The sequence below is a fragment of the Sus scrofa genome, chromosome 1, assembly GCF_054392235.1.
Source record: "Sus scrofa isolate SSC_HxYL_T2T_F1_AM1 chromosome 1, Sscrofa_HxYL_maternal_Yorkshire_Landrace_v2.0, whole genome shotgun sequence".
NCBI lineage: Eukaryota > Metazoa > Chordata > Mammalia > Artiodactyla > Suidae > Sus > Sus scrofa.
Genome location: NC_139383.1, coordinates 231719162 through 231739013, shown reverse-complemented (window position 1 = coordinate 231739013; position 19852 = coordinate 231719162). Strand labels below are relative to the sequence as shown.

The 19852-nt window shown below is 43.6% G+C and overlaps 1 protein-coding gene across 2 annotated transcripts in view; it reads left to right on the top strand.

Moving 5' to 3' along the window:
• DMRT1 (doublesex and mab-3 related transcription factor 1) overlaps positions 1-19852 on the top strand; it is a 112692-nt gene that overhangs the window by 53324 nt on the left and 39516 nt on the right. For both annotated transcript variants that reach the window (XM_085009819.1, NM_214111.2), the window contains 1 exon segment: positions 12548-12692. In XM_085009819.1, the coding sequence (XP_084865945.1) occupies positions 12548-12692 (145 nt within the window).

The following is a 19852-nucleotide window of genomic DNA, read 5'->3' as shown; positions in this document are numbered from 1 at the left end:
GTGTGGATTACACATGAAAATGGAACTGGTCCCTGGAAACCCCAGGCAATGACCGAGGCAGCTTTGACTCAGAGAAGATCTTGGGGGCAGCAGCTTTGGCACCTAGTCATCCTAAATGATTGATTCTCAGCCTGAAGAAAGTGGTCCAGTAATATCCCAGGAGATCCCGATTGAAAGCAACCTTGAATTCTTAGGAACCTTAGGGAGACTCCAGTAAATCCTGGACTGTCCTTTAGGGTCATTTCCATTCTTACGTGAATTCAGTTTAATCTGCAAACCCTGGAAAGGGCTGGTCTATGCCAGGGATGACTCCACAATTCAAATAGAGGCACAAAGAAAGACATCAGTCTGTTGTGAGATTTTTGCATAATGACTGACCCAATAGCATCAGGTTAGTAAATAATACAGTCATTTGGGGATTCTGTAGTCTACTTGAAAATTAGATGGTTAGATCACAGTTTTTAAAAGCTTCCAGATTTGATTTAGTTGGGCTGGTAGCCAAAAATCTTATCTCTTTATATTTGCCTTTTTAGCTTACTTTTTTCCTGAGTAGATGTGAGTCATGGTATAAAATTCATTGCTTTTCAGAATGTTTAAGTATGTGGATGAGCAACTCTCAAATTTCTTTGGAATCCATATTTCTGTGGCCTGTTAAATGGCCCTCATTAGTTGAATAAAGACCAAAATCAGAGCTCCTGCTGTGGCTCCATGGGTTAAGAACCTGACATAGTGTCTCTGGAGGATGCAGGTTCAATCCCTGGCCTCGCTCAGTGGGTTGAGGATCCAGCCTTGCCACAAGCTGTGGTTGTCGATGTGGCTCGGATCTGGCATTGCTGAGGCTATGGTGTAGGCCGGCAGCTGCAACTCCAATTTGACCCCTAGCCTGGTAACTTCCTTATGCCACCGCCACTGGTTCGGCCATAAAAAGGAGGAAAAAAAAAAAAAGGACCAAAATCAAGGGAATGCATTATAGAGGCTGATTTGCCCTATTTTTTGAGCTATATTAGGAATACGGAAGTAGAAAACAAAATGAAGGGTTATGAAAATCTCCATCATGTTGCAGACCACATATAAGAAAGTCCTTTGTGCATTTATCATTCATTCATTGAGTGCCGGGCCCTGTGCTGGACTGTCCCTTCCTGTGCCAGCTCACAGACAGGTGAGAAGACTCGAAGGCCACACATGGTTCTCTGATGGCTGCTGTAATCAGTCTCAGGTTCCTTGGGGCTGTGGTGCCTTGTGGAAAGGTAAGCCCTGTGCAATGATGGCCCAGGAGTGGGGCGAGGTGGGGGTTGGGGGGAGGACTGTATTTCTATCACTGTGGTCCTTTAGAACGCTCACTGCACGGTGCTAAGCAGATGGACTTAGTTTATTATTTAAAAAGTGCTCTGCAGTGAGTGCAGCCTCTCACTGCCTGCACCCGGGCCGGGTTGCTCTCAGCATCCCCACCCCCTTGGGAGACCCTGACCCTGAGCATATCTCCCTGCGAGGCACAATCTCCTGGGAGGGGCGTTCAAAAGAAAGCTGAGGAACAGGGGAAAAGGGACTGTCTCCTCACTATTTCTCACACCGTTTTTTATCACATTCCTTCTGGTACTCTTTTTGGCAATTCTTAGCCAATCCTGGGAGAAGGAAGGCAGACATCATATCTTGATGTCTTAGGTAATCGTATGAAACCAAAAAATGTGAAGGAGTGTTTTCTCTGTCTCTCTCCATTCGATAGTGTCAGTGTAGTTTCTTGAGTTAGTTTTAAATTTTATTGGAATTGGAATTCCTGTCATGGCTCATCGGAAACGAATCTGACTAGTATCCGTAAGGACGCAGGTTTGATCCCTGGCCTCGCTCAGTGGGTTAAGGATCTGGTGTTGCTGTGAACTGTGGTAAAGGTCGCAGATGTGGCTCAGATCCCGAGTTGCTGTGGCTGTGGTGTAGGTCGGCAGCTGTAGCTCTGATTTGACCCCTAGTCTGGGAACCTCCACATGCTGCAGGTGCAGCCCTAAAAAGAAAAAAAAAAAAGTAAATTTTATTGGAATATAGTTGACTTACAAAGTTGTATTAATTTCAGCCATACAGCTAAGTAAATCAGCTATATATGTACTTAACATGTCTGTGTGTATGTGTATATATTTTGTTTGTTAGGGCTGTACCTGTAGCATGTGGAAGTTCACAGGCTAGAGGTTGAATTGGAACTACAGTTGCCGGCCTACACCACAGCCACAGCAATGAGAGATCCAAGCCACATCTGCACTACAGCTCCTGGTAGCGCTGGATCCTTAACCTCCTGAGTGAGGCCAGGAATTGAACCCACATCCTCATGGATTCTAGTCGAGTTCGTTAACCCCACTGAGCCACAACAGGAACTCTACCTTTACAGTTTCTTTTCCTATGTAGGTTACCACACAGTACTGAGTAAATTTCCCTGTGCTATACAGTAGGTCCTTGTTATGCATCTATTCCATATGTAATAGTGTGTATATCAATCCCAACCCCTAATTTGTCCCTCCCCCCCACAGCATTTCCCCTTTGGTAAACTGAAGTTTGTCTTCAAAGTCTTTGAGTCTGGTTCTGTTTTGTAAGTTCTAGTGTATCATTTCTATTAGATTACACATATTAATGATCAACTTTTTAAATGTGAAAAGTAGAAACACTTCAGACAGGATTTTTCTTTCAGATATCAAACAAGTATTTGTATACTTGAAATAATTTTTAAAGTATGTAATGGGCAGGTTTTTCTGTCTCCCTCTGTTGCTAGGTCTGTGACACCTGTGAAAGGGCTCAGGGTTAAATGGTAATAGACCCAAAAGAGGGGTCCATGGGTGTGATCACCACCCCGCACTGACGCCCCCACAGTGGGAGGCCCGTGGAGGGGCTGCGGCAGGGCAGTTACTGAGCAGCCTCGTGCTGGGCTTTTTGTACCTGCTGCTCCACTCAGCCCGGAAGTGTGGCCTTTCGGGGCCTGGCGACCCCTCTTGTGAGTGAGAAACTGAGGCTCAGGGAGGAGTTCAGTAACTTGCTGTGTCCCAGGCTGGCAAGTGGGAGCCAGAGTTGGCACCTGGATTTATCTCTGCCTTGCTCATTGGCAGCCCACGTTGCTTGGTTTTCATGAGCTGAAGCCCTGAAAAGTGTTAAATAATTTTTTTAACATTTTATTAGAAGATACATCTTACATATTGTTTTCTGAGACTTGACGTGTTAGAGAGTGGGGGAAAGTCCTCGTCCTCACAGCATCAACCATGTTTGTCACATGTGCTCATACACACACATACCCAGACTTCTGTGCACTCAAGGGACAGATTTTTGGTCATTGTTATGTTGTTTGGTTACTTTGAGGAGACTCTCCATCGTGGTTTTGGAGGGGAAGGGCCTGTCCATGCCACTAACCCAGCGTGTGTTGGGTGTGAAGTGCCATCAGCGTCACCAGCTTGCATTCTGGTGTTTGGTGCCGCTTGGGGTTAAGCGCACACGCACATGTGCTTACACTTAGAAGGTGGCCCCAGACAGTCTCACCTTGCCCTTCAAGCAGTCTATCATGTTCAGTCCTCATAAGATACCCTTCACACTGCTGATTTATGCTAAAAGTATCCTAATGTTTCTGACAGCTCATGTGTGACATGAATATAATCCATATTTCTTAGAGCAGCTAATCCCAGTGGCTTATTTCCCAATACTGCTGATGGGGCTATATCTCTTGGTGTCGCAGCCGGTGAGATTCTGATGGTAACATATTGTTTGTGGGTCACTAGTTTTGTCTACAACAGTAGGTTGGAACAGAGTAGCAAAGGTTAATTAAGTTTGTCCATCAAGATGGGAACAGAAATGGATGCCTCTGATACTTCTGGTTTTGAAATCAAAATTCCTGAATGTGCGGTTACAGGCATCTTTACTGCTCATTTTCAGACTGACTACCCCCTAACCCCCCGTTGCAGTTTCTTCTTTGATCTTGGAGCAGTGAAAATGTGAAGAGTTGTTCAAGGTCAAAGACAATGAGTAGGTCTTTCTTAGAAGCAGATGTCTTCACTTTAAAGTGGGAAAGGTGACTTGGTTTAGTAGAGAGAAGCTTCCAAGGCGGACATGCCTTGGGTCCTGCTGCCTTGGCTTAATCCCTTTGTGAGCAGAAGCAAATCTGATGTCTCTCAGCAGTTCTCTCTACGTTGATCACCTCATGAGGGCTCAAGTCTCTGTATTTTCCATTCCACCTCCAGACTCACCCCTCACCCCCACCCCGCACTTATTGACTGTGAGATGTGGCAAGTTACATTTTCTCAGGAAAGTTAGAGTAAGTGGGTCATCCTTCCATAGCCCCATCCACCTGTCCTCAGAGGTGTAATATAATGATATAATGATTTCAGAGACTTGCATGTTAGACAGTGGAGAGTACTGTGTCTTTTTTTTTTTTTTTTTTTTTTTTTTTTGCTTTTTAGGGCTGCACCTGTGGCATATGGAGATTCTCAGGCTAGGGGTCCAATCAGCAGTAGCTGCCTGCCTACGCCGCAGCCACAGCAATGCGGGATCCAAACCTCATTGGCGACCTACAGCACAGCTCACCAAAGCATGGGATCCTTAACCCACTGAGCAAGGGCAGGGATCAAACCTGCGTGCTCATGGATGCTAGTCAGATTTGTTAACCACTGAGCCATGATGAGAACTCCAAGAGTACTGTGTCTTGATAGTTATTAATTCAGTTTTTAAAATACAAACCCCAGCTCTTTTACTGAAGCTATTTCCTGTTGGCTTTTATGTAAACGTTGCTTGCATTTCTGCCTGGCTCTGCATGAGTGCCGTTGGGAAGTCAGGGTTTGTGTTTTAGAGATTTGTGAATCAGACAGCACTTTCTGATCCTGCAGCGGCAAAATCTTGCAGAGATTTATGGTTCGAGTAAATGAGGAGGGCACTGGGCTTGTCCCAGAGGCTGTTTCCAAATGGCCCGCCCCTCTCTCTTTTGTGAACCCCTGGAATGCAACAGAACCCTCCCAGGTTCCACAGAAAGGAACCTTTCTCAGAGTTTGGCTTTTCCTCACTCTGTATCTATTTTTAAATGTTCTTACTTCCCTTCACCTGCTTCATACACCAGGGTCTTTCAAACATTTTAGACCAAAATCCTCAGTAAGAAATGTTTTTTATGTATATGTGTGTGTGTATTTATGTAGTATATATTTATACCTATATATAAATGAAAATGAAAACTTTATAAAAACAGCTTACTATACTGTATACAGTGAATTCTCATATCTCTGTTCAGCTTTATTGGTTAATTCTAATCATTTCTAAACTGTTCTTAGAAATACGTATTTGCTTTTTTGCCTTTTCAGGGCTGTACCCTGGCATTTGGAAGTTCCCAGGCTAGGGGTCGAATCAAATCTGTAGCTGCTGGCCACAGCCACAGCAACACAGGATCTGAGCTGCATCTGTAACCTACATCGCAGCTCACAGCAAGACCGGATCCTTAATGCACTGAGCGAGGCCAGGGATCAAACCCACAACCTCATGGTTCCTAGTCGAATTCTTTTCTGCTGAGCCATGATGGGAACTCTGGATATACATATTTGCCAGTTGAAGCTGTTGAATTATTTTGAGGCACAGAGTAAAACACTGTCTGGAAGAGTAAACTTTGTTCTGTCTGTACTGCAGATGCTGATGGTGAAAACAACCAACTGAGCAGTAGTACAAGTTTTAGGAAATTAATTTGGGTTCTTTTTAAATGTGGGGATATTCACATCTTACTTGTTTTTTCACTAAAAACAAGAAAAGTAGACCATTAATAAATAAATGCAAGTGCATCCTGAGATCATCGTCCGTTTCCACCTTTAAATTTTATAAGTGGTGTGAATTCCCACGCTTTGTCCCCCCCGGGGTTGATGTTTCTCCCATGGTTCATCTTAAGGCATTTTTTTTTTAATATTTTTTAAATTGAGAGTTTCCATTGTGGCGCAGTGGAAATGAATCTGACTAGGAACCATGAGGTTGCGGGTTCGATCCCTGGCCTCCCTCAGTGGGTTAAGGATCCAGTGTTGCTGTGAGCTGTGGTGTAGGTCACAGATGTGGCTTGGATCCTGCGTTGCTGTGGCTGTGGTGTAGGCCAGCAGCTATAGCTCTGATTGGACCCCTAGCCTGGGAACCTCCATATGCCACTAGTGTGGCCCTAAAAAGCAAAACAAAACAAACAAACAAAAAAATTGACTGGTGTAAGTGCTACCTGGAATTCAGCTCCTTTTCTTCGATTCTTTTTTGAAAAGCCCACCCACACAAGTTCCGTGTCATAGGCTCTGAAGCTTTGGGAAATATGGGGTTTACAGTTTCAAAGATCTCAGATACATCATTCCTTCAGTTATTTGTCCTCTCTGCTCTTTTGCGTATGCATCTTCTTTCTCCTTGCCTCTCCCTCCCACCTCCTCCCTGCGGAGAAACAACTGTTGTGTCCTGTAATGCCTAAGTGCTGACCCTCCAAGGCAACTCCTTCTTGGCATTGAGGGAGCCCAGGGCTCTGTGGGAACCCCTTCCAAGGGCTTGGCTCCTCAGGAGGCCAGTCTCCCTTTGTTTCCTTTTCTCTTCCTGCCTCTAGGGAGGGGTGTGAAAGGAGCACCTAAGAGAAAGCAAGCTGAGCCCCGTGGAGTTAACTCCTAAGGAAGTTAGGAGAGGGAAGTCTCGCCTCCAGGGGACTAGAGGGACAGGGAAGAGGGAGGGGTGCATTGCAGCTGTAGGGACTCACTTGTGGCACGTGACTCAGCTTTGTGCCCACTGCTGTTGGGGTAATCTCTGAGGTGTGTGCACAACAGCAGACACTAAATGTGTGGGATCCAAGAGGATGAATGAGGTGCGCAGTTCAGAAGGTGAAAGGGCACTTGCTTTTCAGGGGAAGCACCTGGCCCAGGTGAGATCCTCGGACCAAGAGGGCTCTCAGGTGAGCGTGGGAACAGGCATCCCATTCAAATGGCTTGAAAAGAAGCTTCTCTTAAAACTGAAGAAATCCTTCAATGAGGGCAAAAGTCAGCCTCAGCCTCCACTCTGAACATCACCAGGAGACCCAGAATTTGACAGCATGAGAAAAGCCCTGCTTTGTTGTAAAACCAAAGTTTTCTCCCATGTGTGGCTGTTGTAAGCCACGTGTCAGTGCTGGGGCATCTCCACACTCTGTGTTTAAATATCAGAGTTTGCAATTAGGAATATTATTCTGTTAAATCACTTCTCTTATGAAGACTGTTCCCTTTCTTTGTCAGCTACTCTCATTCTGTGCAGCTGAGCCATGCTTGATAAAAACTGGATGGCAGCTTGTTCTTCAGGAAACTTTTTTTAAGCCATTTCCAGGATGGAGTGTTGGGTTCAGTGTAAGGCCAGACTCTCTTCCTGTCTGAAGCATTAATAGATGACCAGTGAGTAGTAGTTGGGAATTTTTTTAAAGGAAGTGAGATCTAACATTTTTACATTCTGTTGGGATTTTACTGTTACTATAAAAAAAAGGTGACTGCGGTATATTAGAAGGAAACCTATGGTTCAGATTTATTGTGCTATATATTCTCAGCAGTTTAATAAAATAAAACCCAAAGCTCTAAGGTTTTCCTCTGGGGTGAACACTAACACCTTGCCCATTCTCCGCCTGCCCAGCTTCCACCCATAGGTCATGCTTGGGTTCAGAGACTTGGGGTGGGTGATAAGATTATAAAACATGCCTCTTGCTTGCCAGCTACCATGTGCTAGTAATAACAGTAGCCATGATTTACTGGAATCTGGGGCGTTTAGGTTTTGCTTGGTTTGTTTGTTTAATTTAAAGGAATGAAAAATAACATCTTGAGAAGAAACAAGGCAGCATTGCACAAAGGAGAGGAAATTATATCCTTTCAGTGGAACACAACAGTTCCTTTCATTTGCTAGCACCTCTTATCCCTCCGTAGGACTTCGCTGTTTTAGCTGCTTTAGGTGAGGTGCTGAGCACGAGGGCTAGTACTAGGCTACTTTAAAACAAGTTTTCTCAAGCTTGGCACTGTTAGAATGTTGGGCTGGGAGTTCCCATAGTGGCTCAGTGGTTAAAACGACTGGTATCCATGATGATGTGGGTTCAATCCCTGGTCTTACTCAGTGGGTTAAGGGTCCTGTGTTGCCGTGAGCTGTTGGTCACAGACGTGGTTCAGATCCCGTGTTGCTGTGGCGTAGGCCAGCAGCTGTCGCTCCAATTTGATGCCTAGCCTGGGAACCTCCATGTGCCGTGGCTGCGGTCCTAAAGAGACAAAACAAAACAGTGTTGGGCTGGATAATTCTGTGCTGTGGAGGATGCCCAGTGCATTGGACGATGGTTAGCAGTGCTCTGGTCTCTGCTCACCAAATGCTAGTAGCAGCCCCCCAACTCCCTTCCAGATTGTGACAATCAAAAGTGTCTTCAGACTTTGCCACACATCCCCTGGGGGACAGATTGCTCCCAGGGGAGTACTGCTGGATTAAGGTAAAACAGCATGTTTCAATGGTTTATTTACCCATTTTTGTCTAAGCCTAACGTAGCAGATTCTGACTTTTCTTTTTTAAGTTAGAAGAGGTCAAGAGGAGATGTAGAGTTTTAAGTTGCATTTTTCCATGCCTTTTTCTGGACTTTCTGGGTGAATCATGGTTCAGTTTTCCCTGTTTCAGAGCTTTACATGTGCCCTTAGAAATGCATTGAATGGGCCTTCTTTCTAATGTTCAAGTTGTCGCATAGCTGGTTGTTTGTAGATCAGTCTTCTACTTGGGAGCAAGTAAGTTGATTGAGAGCCTCAATGAACTCACATTTTAATAACTTTAGGTGGAGTCTGACCCTTTATCTTCTTTTGCTAGAGGTCTTTCATCTCAGGATTCACTGGAGAAGTTGTAAGTCTGAGTTTGATTAACTCAGTAACTATTTCTAAATGATGCTTGTTATGTAATACTTTCTGAAAACATAGAAAAGGAATTAAGGGGAAAAAAGCATTTACATGGATTTGAAATTGTGTTTATTTTCCGATAAGCTTTGGTCAAAAGAGGAAAAATACTCCACAGTTTATCTGAATCTCTATTCAGATTTTATATACATTGGAATTAGCAGCAGTTGACTAGTCTTCAGACTTAAACTGCTGTATGTCTTTAGTTATTACTAGGGATTTCATACTTCTCTGGGTGTGCGAAATACATAGGTAATTGTAGAACACTGGTTCTTAATCTTGGTGTCATGTTGGAATTCCCTGGGGAGCTTTGAAAAAGACCAGGGTGTGGGCTACAACCAGACCAGTGAAATCTGATGCTCTAGGGGTGCAGCCCAATTGGCAGTGCTGGATACCCGCCTCCCCACGTTCCAGTGGGAGTGGAGGCTGAGGACCAGGGTACATTTTTATAAATAAAGTTTTATTGAAACATAGCCATGCCCATTTATTTGCTGATTGTCTAGAGACCCCGTGGCTTGGAAAGCCTAAGAGATTTACCCTTTGGCCATTTACCAAAAGAAGTTTGCTGACCCTGACCCTTGTTCTAGACTCACAGTGAAAATTTAACACAAAGATGTTACATAAGATTCACAGTAAAAGAAAAAATTCAGCATTTTGCAGAGCCTGCAGGGTCAAATCCTGTTAGTTTTCTTGTACATGGGGGAAATGGAAAGGCATTTTCCCCAGCAAATTGATTGGAAGATATTGTCACACCAAAGAGAGATGCCCAGCCTGGGGAGGACGCATGAGTTACATTAGGGCACCCTGTACTTAAAAGTTGGCACTTGGTTTCTAACTCATTGCTCATGACTTTGGTTGTATAATTGACCCGAGGGCGGTTTATAGAGGCAGAAATGGCTTTTTAATGCAAAGCGTATTTGAGTTTGTACTACCCCTGCAGCAATTCTAGATGGTGCAGACCCCTGAAAGAAATCTTTTAGCTCTGAAGAATCTCATATATAAAGAGAAAAATAATGAAACAATTTAAATGCTCTTTACATCATTTCCACCTTCCCTGAGTTCAGGTGGAAGGTTGGTGGTTGCAAATAGTTGGTCAAAAGTGTTGTTTAGAAGATCCTTCTTTGGTTACAGCCCCTAAAGAATCCAAGTATGAGGGAAAGGATTAATTATTCTAGTCCCTTGAGCAGAATCGGCATCTCCTGATTGGAAGCTGATTGAGAGCTTGTCGAACTGTGAGGCCCCCCACCCCAGACTTACTGAATCAGAATCTCCTTCTTAACAAGATCCCCAGGCTGTTTGAATACACAGTAAGAGAGCCCTGGGAAGCACTAGTCTAATTGATAACTGGGTCTGTGCAGTAAACTGACCATTGATCCTCACTTTAAATGATTTCATGGCTCCTTAATGGCTTCTCACTCATTAAAGGCAGACAGTTTTTAGCCTTTGGCTATTTCCAAGTATAGCTTGCCTGCACTCTTATTTAGTAGAGATTTATATACTGGTAGAAGATGAAAATGGGGTGATTGAGCAAGAAGAGATACCATTTTATTTGTGTTGAAAAAACAAACTAGAAATGGTAAAGGGAACTTGTCAGATAAACTTCACTTGTAAGGGAATAATCAACTGGAATGGCATCTTCTTTGCTTCTGCAAGAAAAAATAATCCACCCATTAGAGCAGACACATCTATGCTGGGGAGTAGTTGGGAGGGTCAAAAATGAATCCCTTAAACATCTCAGATTAGCACTAAGAAATCAGGGGTTAGGCCTTCCCACCAAGCAAAGCCATAATGTTCAGAGCCCACGTAGGCCTGCATAACTTAGGAAATTGTCCAGAATTTAGATGTTCATAGAAAATCTTTTTTTTTTTTTTTGTCTTTTTTGCCATTTCTTGGGCCGCTCCTGTGGCATATGGAGGTTCCCAAGCTAGGGGTCTAATCGGAGCTGTAGCTGCCGGCCTAGGCCAGAGTCACAGCAACGCAGGATCCGAGCCATGTCTGTGACCTGTGCAACACTACAGGTCATGGCAACACCAGATCCTTAACTCTCTGAGCAAGGCCAGGGATCAAACCCACAACCTCGTGGTTCCTAGTTGGATTCGTTAACCACTGAGCCATGACGGAAACTCCAAGATGTTCATAGAAAATCTTGAGGAAGCCCAGGACCTGCTTATATCCTGCCAGCCTCTGTCAAGTTAGTCCTGTTTTCTTTATCAAGGAGCATTCTAAAGATTTGCTTGAAAAATATGATTTTGAAATGATTCCGTGATTTTTTTTTGGCAGTGGATCAAGCCAACATTTTTTTCTTTTTTTTTTATTGTTATTTCCCTAGTTCTTTTTCCATTGTACAGTGTGGTGACCCAGTTACACATACATGTATACACATACATGTGTTCATGTATACTCATTCCGTAATTCTTAAACAGAATTGGTTTATCCTTATGTTGACATTTTAAATAAAGTTAATACCATGTGAATTTAGTTTTTGAAAGGCAGTATCAGTAATAGAAGGCTAGCTGTTTGTCCCGCTATTCTTTCTGTGAAGATCTGATCATGCATTTACTGCTTACTCTGTGTACCAGGGCCTGTGCAGGATTCAGAACAATTTTAAGTGTTCGTGGAAGTGCAGGAAGAACCGGGAAAGCAGGAGTGGGGACCCCTTTTAAGCTTGGAGGTTCCATATCCTTAGCCTTGAATGAGGGGTCAGGAAGCTGCAAGAACTGTTTCTTAAGTAAAAGCTCCCCCACGGTCCCAAAGACAGGGTCTGATAGCCAGAAGAATGCATGGTTGCCACTGTCAGTTGCTACCACTCCTGGAGAAGCTGCATGTGCTTTCCTCTGCCTTCCAGATCTCATTTCATGTCCTATTAGCAGAATCCAAATCACCTCCAGAAGCCTGGTGACAGGAGGGCCTGGGAGACACAGATCCCAGACTTCAGTTCCTTGCTACCAGGAACAGCACAGAATGGAGTGGGAATGGACTCTGAGTGACAGTATCCAGCACGGCCTCATGCTGGCAATAACAGCTGACCCTGACACAGAGTTTGCATGTTTTTTTTCCCCTGGCCGTACTCGGAAGCCACGGCATGTGGAAGTTCCCAGGCCAGGGTTCGAATTCAAGCCGAAGCTGCAGTCTACGCCATAGCTGCAGCAACACGGGATCCTTAACCCATTGCACCAGACCAGGGATTGAACCTGTGCCTCCATAAAGATAACACCAGATCCTTAACCTGCTGTGCCACAGCGGGAACTCTTGCATTTTTTTAAAAACACATTCTCTTGATGTGAACACTGTAAGCTAACCAAAGTAAGATGCCTGTTTTATACACAAGGAAACATGTAAGGAAGTTAAATATCTTGCTCCTGGTCAAATGCCTGGTCAGTGTTACAGGGGATGGTGTTAACTCCTAGGCATCACTCTGCCATCTTTACCGCCCTTTTGTACTTACTGTTCGAGCATCCTGTGACCAGGTGGAATGAGAGGGGTACTTCAGAGGGGACCCAAGGTTAGAAAAGGCACCCCAGGCTGCATAGGGTCTGTGCACTGGGGGGGCGTAATTGTGGATGAGGATGCTTCCAACTTTAATAGGCTATTCCCTTAATATATCGAATTAGGTTGTTCTTATAATATGCAACTTTGGTCTCAATATATTCCTTTTTTTTCTTAATCAGATGAAAAACTCGGAGACCCGCCATGCCGTGAGTTCCCAGTACAGGATGCATTCTTACTACCCGCCTCCTTCCTACCTGGGCCAGAGTGTGTCCCAGATCTTCACTTTTGAGGACGGCCCATCTTACTCCGAAGCCAAAGCGAGTGGTAAGTTTCTGGTTGCACAGGCTGGATTTGAGGGGGGAGAGAGGACACCTGTCCAGCACCAGGCCTCTTGTCCTCTAACAACTTACCAGTTAGCAGGTGTTGGCAGATGTTGTGTAAGTATCACTGAAAGTAGTTATTATTTGGCTTTGCTGGATTCTTAATGTCATGTTTCTCTTGCCACCGGACACCTGGAGCAGCAAGAATAAGATAGAGACTCAGGAAGTTCCCTTTTGATGCATTGGGTTAAGGATCTGACATTGTCGCAGCTATGGCATAGGTTGAAGCTCTGGTGCAGGTTTGATCCCCGGCCTGGGGAACTTCCACATGCTGTAGGTGCAGCCAAAAAAAAAAAAAAAAGTTTTTTCTGAAGGATCAATATGCAGTATCAGGGGCACTTTAAATATGGTTCAATTCCTGATATTTTTGGTGAAATGTATTTCTGAGTATTAAATACTCGTTTTTGAAAACTTTTCCATTTAAAAATTGAAGGTGTGTGTATTCATCTTTTGGGGGAGGAAATAAAATAACATAATAAAGCATTTTTGAATATAGTAGATCTCAGAGTTTATGCAGTAGCAATGCAAATAACTCTGATATAATGGCTTTAAAATAAAAAATGACTGTTTAACAAACCAGAGCACTTGGAAATACGCCATTCCTCAACTTCACTTCTAACATTCTCCTCAATGTTTTTTATGCAATGATCGTCACCTCTTTCATGGCTGCTGTGTTTCCAGACCCTTTTTAAAGTTTTTATATGTAAGCATCATCTTTTGATCTAGGAAAGTGAGAAGTATATGCAGTTGAGGGAGTAAGTGGAAATCAGGGCACTAATGAGTGACTTGGTACATTCTACCATTAGAATGTACTCTACACTAGACAAAAGATGCTGGTTTTCCAGAAACAGACTTACAAACATAGGGAACAAACTTGTGGTTGCCAAGGGGGAGAGAGGAGAGAGTGGGATGGACAAGGAGTTTGGGGTTAGTGGATGCAAACTGTTATGTTTAGAATGGATAAACAGGAGTTTCTGTTGTGGTTCAGTGGTTAATAAACCAGACTGGCCTTGCTCAGTGGGTTAAGGATCCAGTGTTGCCGTGAGCTGTGGTGTAGGTTGCAGGCATGGCTCAGATCTGGCATTGTTGTGGCTGTGGCACCTCCCATCCAACCCCTAGCCTGGGAACTTCCTTAAGCCATAGGTGGGATCCTAAAAAAAGAAAAAAATTAGTATGGATAAACAGTGGGGTCCTGCTGTATATAGCATGGGAACTATAACCAGTCTCCTGGGATAGAACATAGAAGATGTTCTATACATATGTATGACTGAGTCACTTTGCTGTACAGCAGCAGAAATTGCCACATTGTACATAAACTATACATTAATAAAAAAGAAAAAATTTTAAGAAGAAGCTGAAAGAACAAAGTAATGCCATTTGCAGCAACATGGATAGAGCTAGAGACTCTCATATTAAGTGAAGTAAGTAAGGAGAAAGACAAATACTATATCACTTATATCTGAAATCTAATATATGGCAGAAATGACCCTTTCCACAAAAAAGAAACTCATGGACTTGGAGAACAGACTTGTGGTTGCCAAGGGTGAGGGGGAGAGAGTGGGATGGACTGGGAATTTGGGGTTGATAGATGCAAACTGTTGTATTTGGAGTGGATAAGCAGTGAGATCCTGCTGTATAGCACAGGGAACTGTATATGTCTAGTCACTTGTGATGGAGCATGATGGAGGATAATGTGAGAAAAAGACTGTATATATATGTATGACTGGGTCACTTTGCTGTACAGTAGAAACTGACAGAACACTGTAAACCAACTATAATGGAAAAAATAAAAATCATTAAAGTCTCAAAAAAAGATGGTTTTCTCAGTAACCAGACTGTAGAGAAATGGCTTCTCTGTAAAATGAATGGTTAGAAATGAGAATCAGAACCATGTTTTGGTTTCCAAAATCAGGACACTGATGTCTAAAAAAGCTGGAAAAGTTATGCTTTATTTGACATAATGAAATAAAGGATTTCGTTGATATGGACTGTATAGAACAAGGGAACTGATTGGTTTGAAATGTAGAGACTGAAGTACACGTTGTTGACTGCACTTGGACTTTTATTAACAGGAGTGGACAAGCACAATTTTCTGTATTTGACATACTCATACTATATATAATGTATGCCCACGTGGTCCTCCCTTCATACTGCCTTTGATTCCATATACTTATGTGAATTATAAGCTCCTTAAGGACAGAGAGCACATCTTTTACCTTTTTAGTTGCTATGATGCCTTTTATTTGTCACTCATCAGCTGAGTGATGAAGGAAAGGAAGAACGAACAAATGAATACATAAGTTAGGTGTTTTGTTGTTGTTTTTTTTTTTTTTTGTCTTTTTGTTTTTTCATCTTTTCTAGGGGCACATCTGTGGCATATGGAGGTTCCCAGGCTAGGGGTCTAATCGGAGCTGTAGCTGCCAGCCTACGTGACAGCCACAGCAATGCAGGATCTGAGCCGTGTCTGCAACCTACACCACAGCTCACGGCAATGCCAGATGCTTAACCCACTGAGCAAGGCCAGGGATCGAACCCGCAACCTCATGGCTCCTAGTTGGATTCGTTAACTACTGAGCCACGATGGGAACTCCCGAGGTATGATCTTTAAGTAAGCTTGCTTTGTAAGAAAACACAGTCCTGAAAGGTTAGAGTCTTCTTAACTCATTATCTCATGGAGCCAGGGCACAACTTAGGGATGAAGCAGTTAAAGAAACGTTTGTCCGTACAGAAAATCAGGATTGAAACCTACTTTCAGGGAGAAATTGCCTGAGCCCCTTGCTGGGAGGAATAGTGGAATATTTTTAGAAGCACTGGCATTCTTGAGACAGAGGTGTAAATTCAGAGCAAGGCAGTAAGACAAAAAGATAAGAGGAAATTTATTAGAGCAGAGAGGAGGGAATTTGGAGAGGGGAGATAGGCATTTGAATTTATGGCCAAAAAGGAAGAGACTCAGAAGGAGAGAGGTTACAGTCCATGAAAGAAAAGACCAGCTGCCCCAGTGTTCATAGCGAGAGTCTGGGTAAATAATCCCCAGAATTTCCTAAAATTTTGCTGGTGCTGCGTGTGTGTGTTTGAAAGTGTGGTATGATGAGGACAGAGGCTTAGCTTCTGGTCCCCCTCTAATTTGCTGACAGTGAATCAGGAGGGGCTGATTCCCGATACAAGGGAGTTAGCTAGGAAGAAGTACAGTAAAATCTCTGTTATATCTACCTTGGAATTGCCATGGAGAATGATCACATGAATTAATAGGAAAGCCATATCTGAGCTTATTTTTTAAAGAAATGCAGCTTTATGACTTCCAGTTATATGCTATCTTGGGCTTCTCCATTGCATGACATTTTTACAGAGCAGGTAGGAAGGGTTGGGAAAAGAGAAGAAGCTTTTATGGGTTTGAGGGGCACCCTAGGATCATCTCCTGGGGCATTGGAGCTTTAGTTTTATCATCAGCATGAGCACAATTGGGGACCAGTTAGGCTCTCTGGTTAATGGGGCTGGGGCTCGTGGCAGGATGCAGTGATGGGAATGGAGGCATTTGTGAGAAATGGTAAGGCTGGCTGACCAGTTACATTTGTCAGATTCTATCAAGGTTGAGTTGAGGTCCTTTAGTTGGTTGCATTAGTAAATAAATTATGATTTGTTAATAGTATATCAGTTACTCTAAGTGGGGACTTCTGAGTAATGTGAAAAAGTTTTTTCAGTAGGTTTAATATTTTCTTTAAAGTCTTAAGTATAAATTTGCCTGTTAAGTGCATTTTTGTTCAGTATCTTTAAAGCTTACATTTCTCTTTACCAGCCAAAGAAGTGAGTCCAAGTTCAAAGTTTTCCTTTGGTGTTGCAGCGTGAAAATAGAATGCAGGGATGTTTTTCTTTATAAAAAGGCTAGCAGCCATTCTCTCTTCTTTCTGTGTCCTGGAAAAAGAGTCAGGACATAGAGGTGGTGGGGCATGGACATGTAAGACTTTGTTAGCTGTTACGGGCACTTTGGTTCTTATCTCATGTAGCTGGGAAGTCATTGGAGGGATCTCACCAATGTGCTGACACGTCTGCTTTGTGGTTTTTAAAGACCATTCTGGCCTCTGTTTAAGAATAGACTGTAGGGGAATTCCCATCATGGCTCAGTGGAAACGAATCTGATGAGCATCCATGAGGATGCCCAGTGGGTCAAGGATCCGGCATTGCCGTGAGCTTTTGTGTAGGTCGAAGACGTGGCTCAGATCCTGCTTTGCTGTGGCTGTGGCTGTGGCTGTGGCCAGCAGCTCCAGCTCCAGTTCCACCCATAACCTGGGAACCTCCACATGCAGGTGCCACCCTGAAAAGACAAAAAAAAAAAAAAAAGAATAGCTTGTAGGGGTGCACGGTGGAAGCTGGGAGACCAGTGAGAAGGCTGTTGTAGTAACTCTAGCAAAAGATGACAGTGGCTTAGTTGCAGTGGGAGTGGAGGACTGATGACAAGTGGTTGAATTCTAGATACGTTTTGAAGATAGAACCAGTAAGATTTGGTGATGAATTTGGGATGTGACAGAAAGGGAAGAGTGAAGAATGACTTCATAATGTTTGCTCTGATCAAGTAGGAACTTGGAGTTTCCATTTCTCCAGGTAAAGAAGACTATGGGAAAAACAGGTATGCGGGAGTTAGGGGTCTAATTGTGCACCTGTTAAGTGTGAAATGTACGTGAGTCATCCGAGGGCATGTCAGGTGGGGGTTGGTCTGAAGGCTGAGGTTGAGGGGAGACACCCCTGCTGGAAATACACCTGAGCGTTCCATGCACAGATGTTGTTGGAAGTATTGGAATCACCTGGAGAAGTGGGTGAATCATAAAGGACCAACCATTGCCCTCTGGGGCCGTCCAGTGTTGATAGGTTTGGCAGATGAGGAGGACTAGCAAAGAGGAGAGAAATAAGGAGCCCCCATGAGGTAGGAGGAAAACTGAGGGTGAAGGATATCTTGGGAGCCAATGAAGAAAGCACTTCAGTGAACAGAGCCAAGTAATGCTAAGCAGTCAAATGAGTTGAGGACTGGAATCGACCAGTTGCAGGGTGGAAATGATGGGTGGCCACGTAGTGGGGAAGTGGGGACCAAAGTCTGGCCGTGCATTCAGGAGCACATGGGAGAGAAGCAAGGGGCAGAACATGTAGAAAGCTCATCAAGGAGGCTTGCTGTAAGGGGAGTAGTGAAACAGGGCAGTGCATGCACAGGGAGGTGAGTTCAAGGAAGCTCCTTGCCTCTGTTTTAAAGAAGAGGGATATTATGATAGGTTTGTGTGCTGATGGGAGTGACCCAAAAGGCTAGGTGTGCATGGAGGTGCAATTGTCCTGAAGGATACAGTGTCTCTGAGTGACAAAGATGCAGTGGGATCCCCAAGGGCCCCCCTCAGAGGGCAATGGTCCCGAGAGAGGTTGTGCACACTTTGTCACTGGCCTAAGGGGAGCTAAGTAAAGGAACTAAGAGGAAACAAAGGAGTTCCCATTGTGGCTCAGCGGGTTGAGGACCCAACAGAGTCTCAACGAGGATGAGGGTTCAATCCCTGGCCTGGCTCAGTTGGTTGAGGATCCGGCGTTGCTGGAAGCTGTGATGTAGGTCATGGATGTGGGTTGGATCTGGTGGTGCTGTGGCTGTGGTGTAGGCCAGCAGCTGCAGCTCCTATTTGACCCCTAGCCTGGGAACCTCCGTATGTTGTGGGTGCGGCTGTAGAAAGAAAGAAAAAAAGAGAAAACAAAAACTTTATAGCAACTTGACAGAGCAATTTTATGTCTTTCAAACCAATAAAAAAAATTGTAGTTTTTGTCATTTACTTTTCCAGTGATTCATTTTTATATTGAAGTAAAATACACCTAACATAAAACTAACCATTGACCATGTTAAGTGTACAACCCAGTGGCATTTGGTAGATGACAGTGTTGAACAATTCCTCTGTCATTTCCACTACCCTGCAGGGGAATCCCATACCATTAAGCTGTCACTCTCCCTCCTCTTCCACCAGCCCCTGGTAGCCACTAATCTGCTTTCTTGTTTCAACAGTTTGCCTCTTCTGGGAGTTTGTGTAAACAGAATTATATAATATGCAGCCTTTTGGACTGCCTTCTTTCACTTAGTGTAATATTTTCAAGATTTATACAAGTTGTGTCATGTGTCAGTACTTCATTCCTTTTTAGGGACTAATAAGACTGCATGTATGGATATTTTCTTTATCTGTTCATCAGCTGATGGACATTTAGGTTGTTTCCACTTTTTTTTCTGGCTGTTGTCAGTGGCTCTGCTGTTAATATTCATGTACAAGTCTTTGTTTAAATACATGTTTTTAGTTCTTCTCAGTATATACGTAGGAGTGGAATTGCTGGGTCATACGGTAATTCTGTGTTTAACTTTTTGAGGAGCCTCCAAACCATTAGCCATAGTGGCTGTACCATTCTACATTCCCACCACAATGGATGAAGGCTCCAATTTCTCTAGCCAACACTTATTATTTGCTATTTTTTGGATTATGATTCTAGTAATTCCTTTTTTTTTGCATTTTATAACAGCATCAACTGCTGTGGATTGGATACTGAAAAAAATTAAAACAGGTTCCTCCTTGCAGATAGTTTGATATACAGTGACCCATATTGCCCAGGTGGAGGGTTGGCTTAGGTATGAGTGTGGCCACTTCATAGTAACAGATACAGTAACAGATGCGAGTTCTTCAGGAAATAGTGGTAGGAACATTCTGGCAATAATGTTTTCTAAACGTGGGTGAAAGGGCAGATTCCATAGCAACACTTTTGTGTTAACAGGTGCACACATGTCTACAGGTAGGTGGCATTTCATATCTATAACTAGGCATTTTTCTCTACATGTTGAATTCTTGTGTGTGTATGTGTGTTTTCTTTCTTTCTTTTTTTTTTTTTTTTGTCTTTTTAGGGCCACACCTTCGGCATATGGAAGTTCCCAGGCCGGGGTGGAATTGGAGCTACAGTTGCCAGCCTACACCACAGCTACAGCAACCCTAGATCCAAGCTGGGTCTGTAACCTACATTGCAGCTCATGGTGATGCTGGATCCTTAACCCACTGAACAAAGCCAGGGATCGAACCTGCATCTTCATGAATACTAGTTGGCTTTGTTACC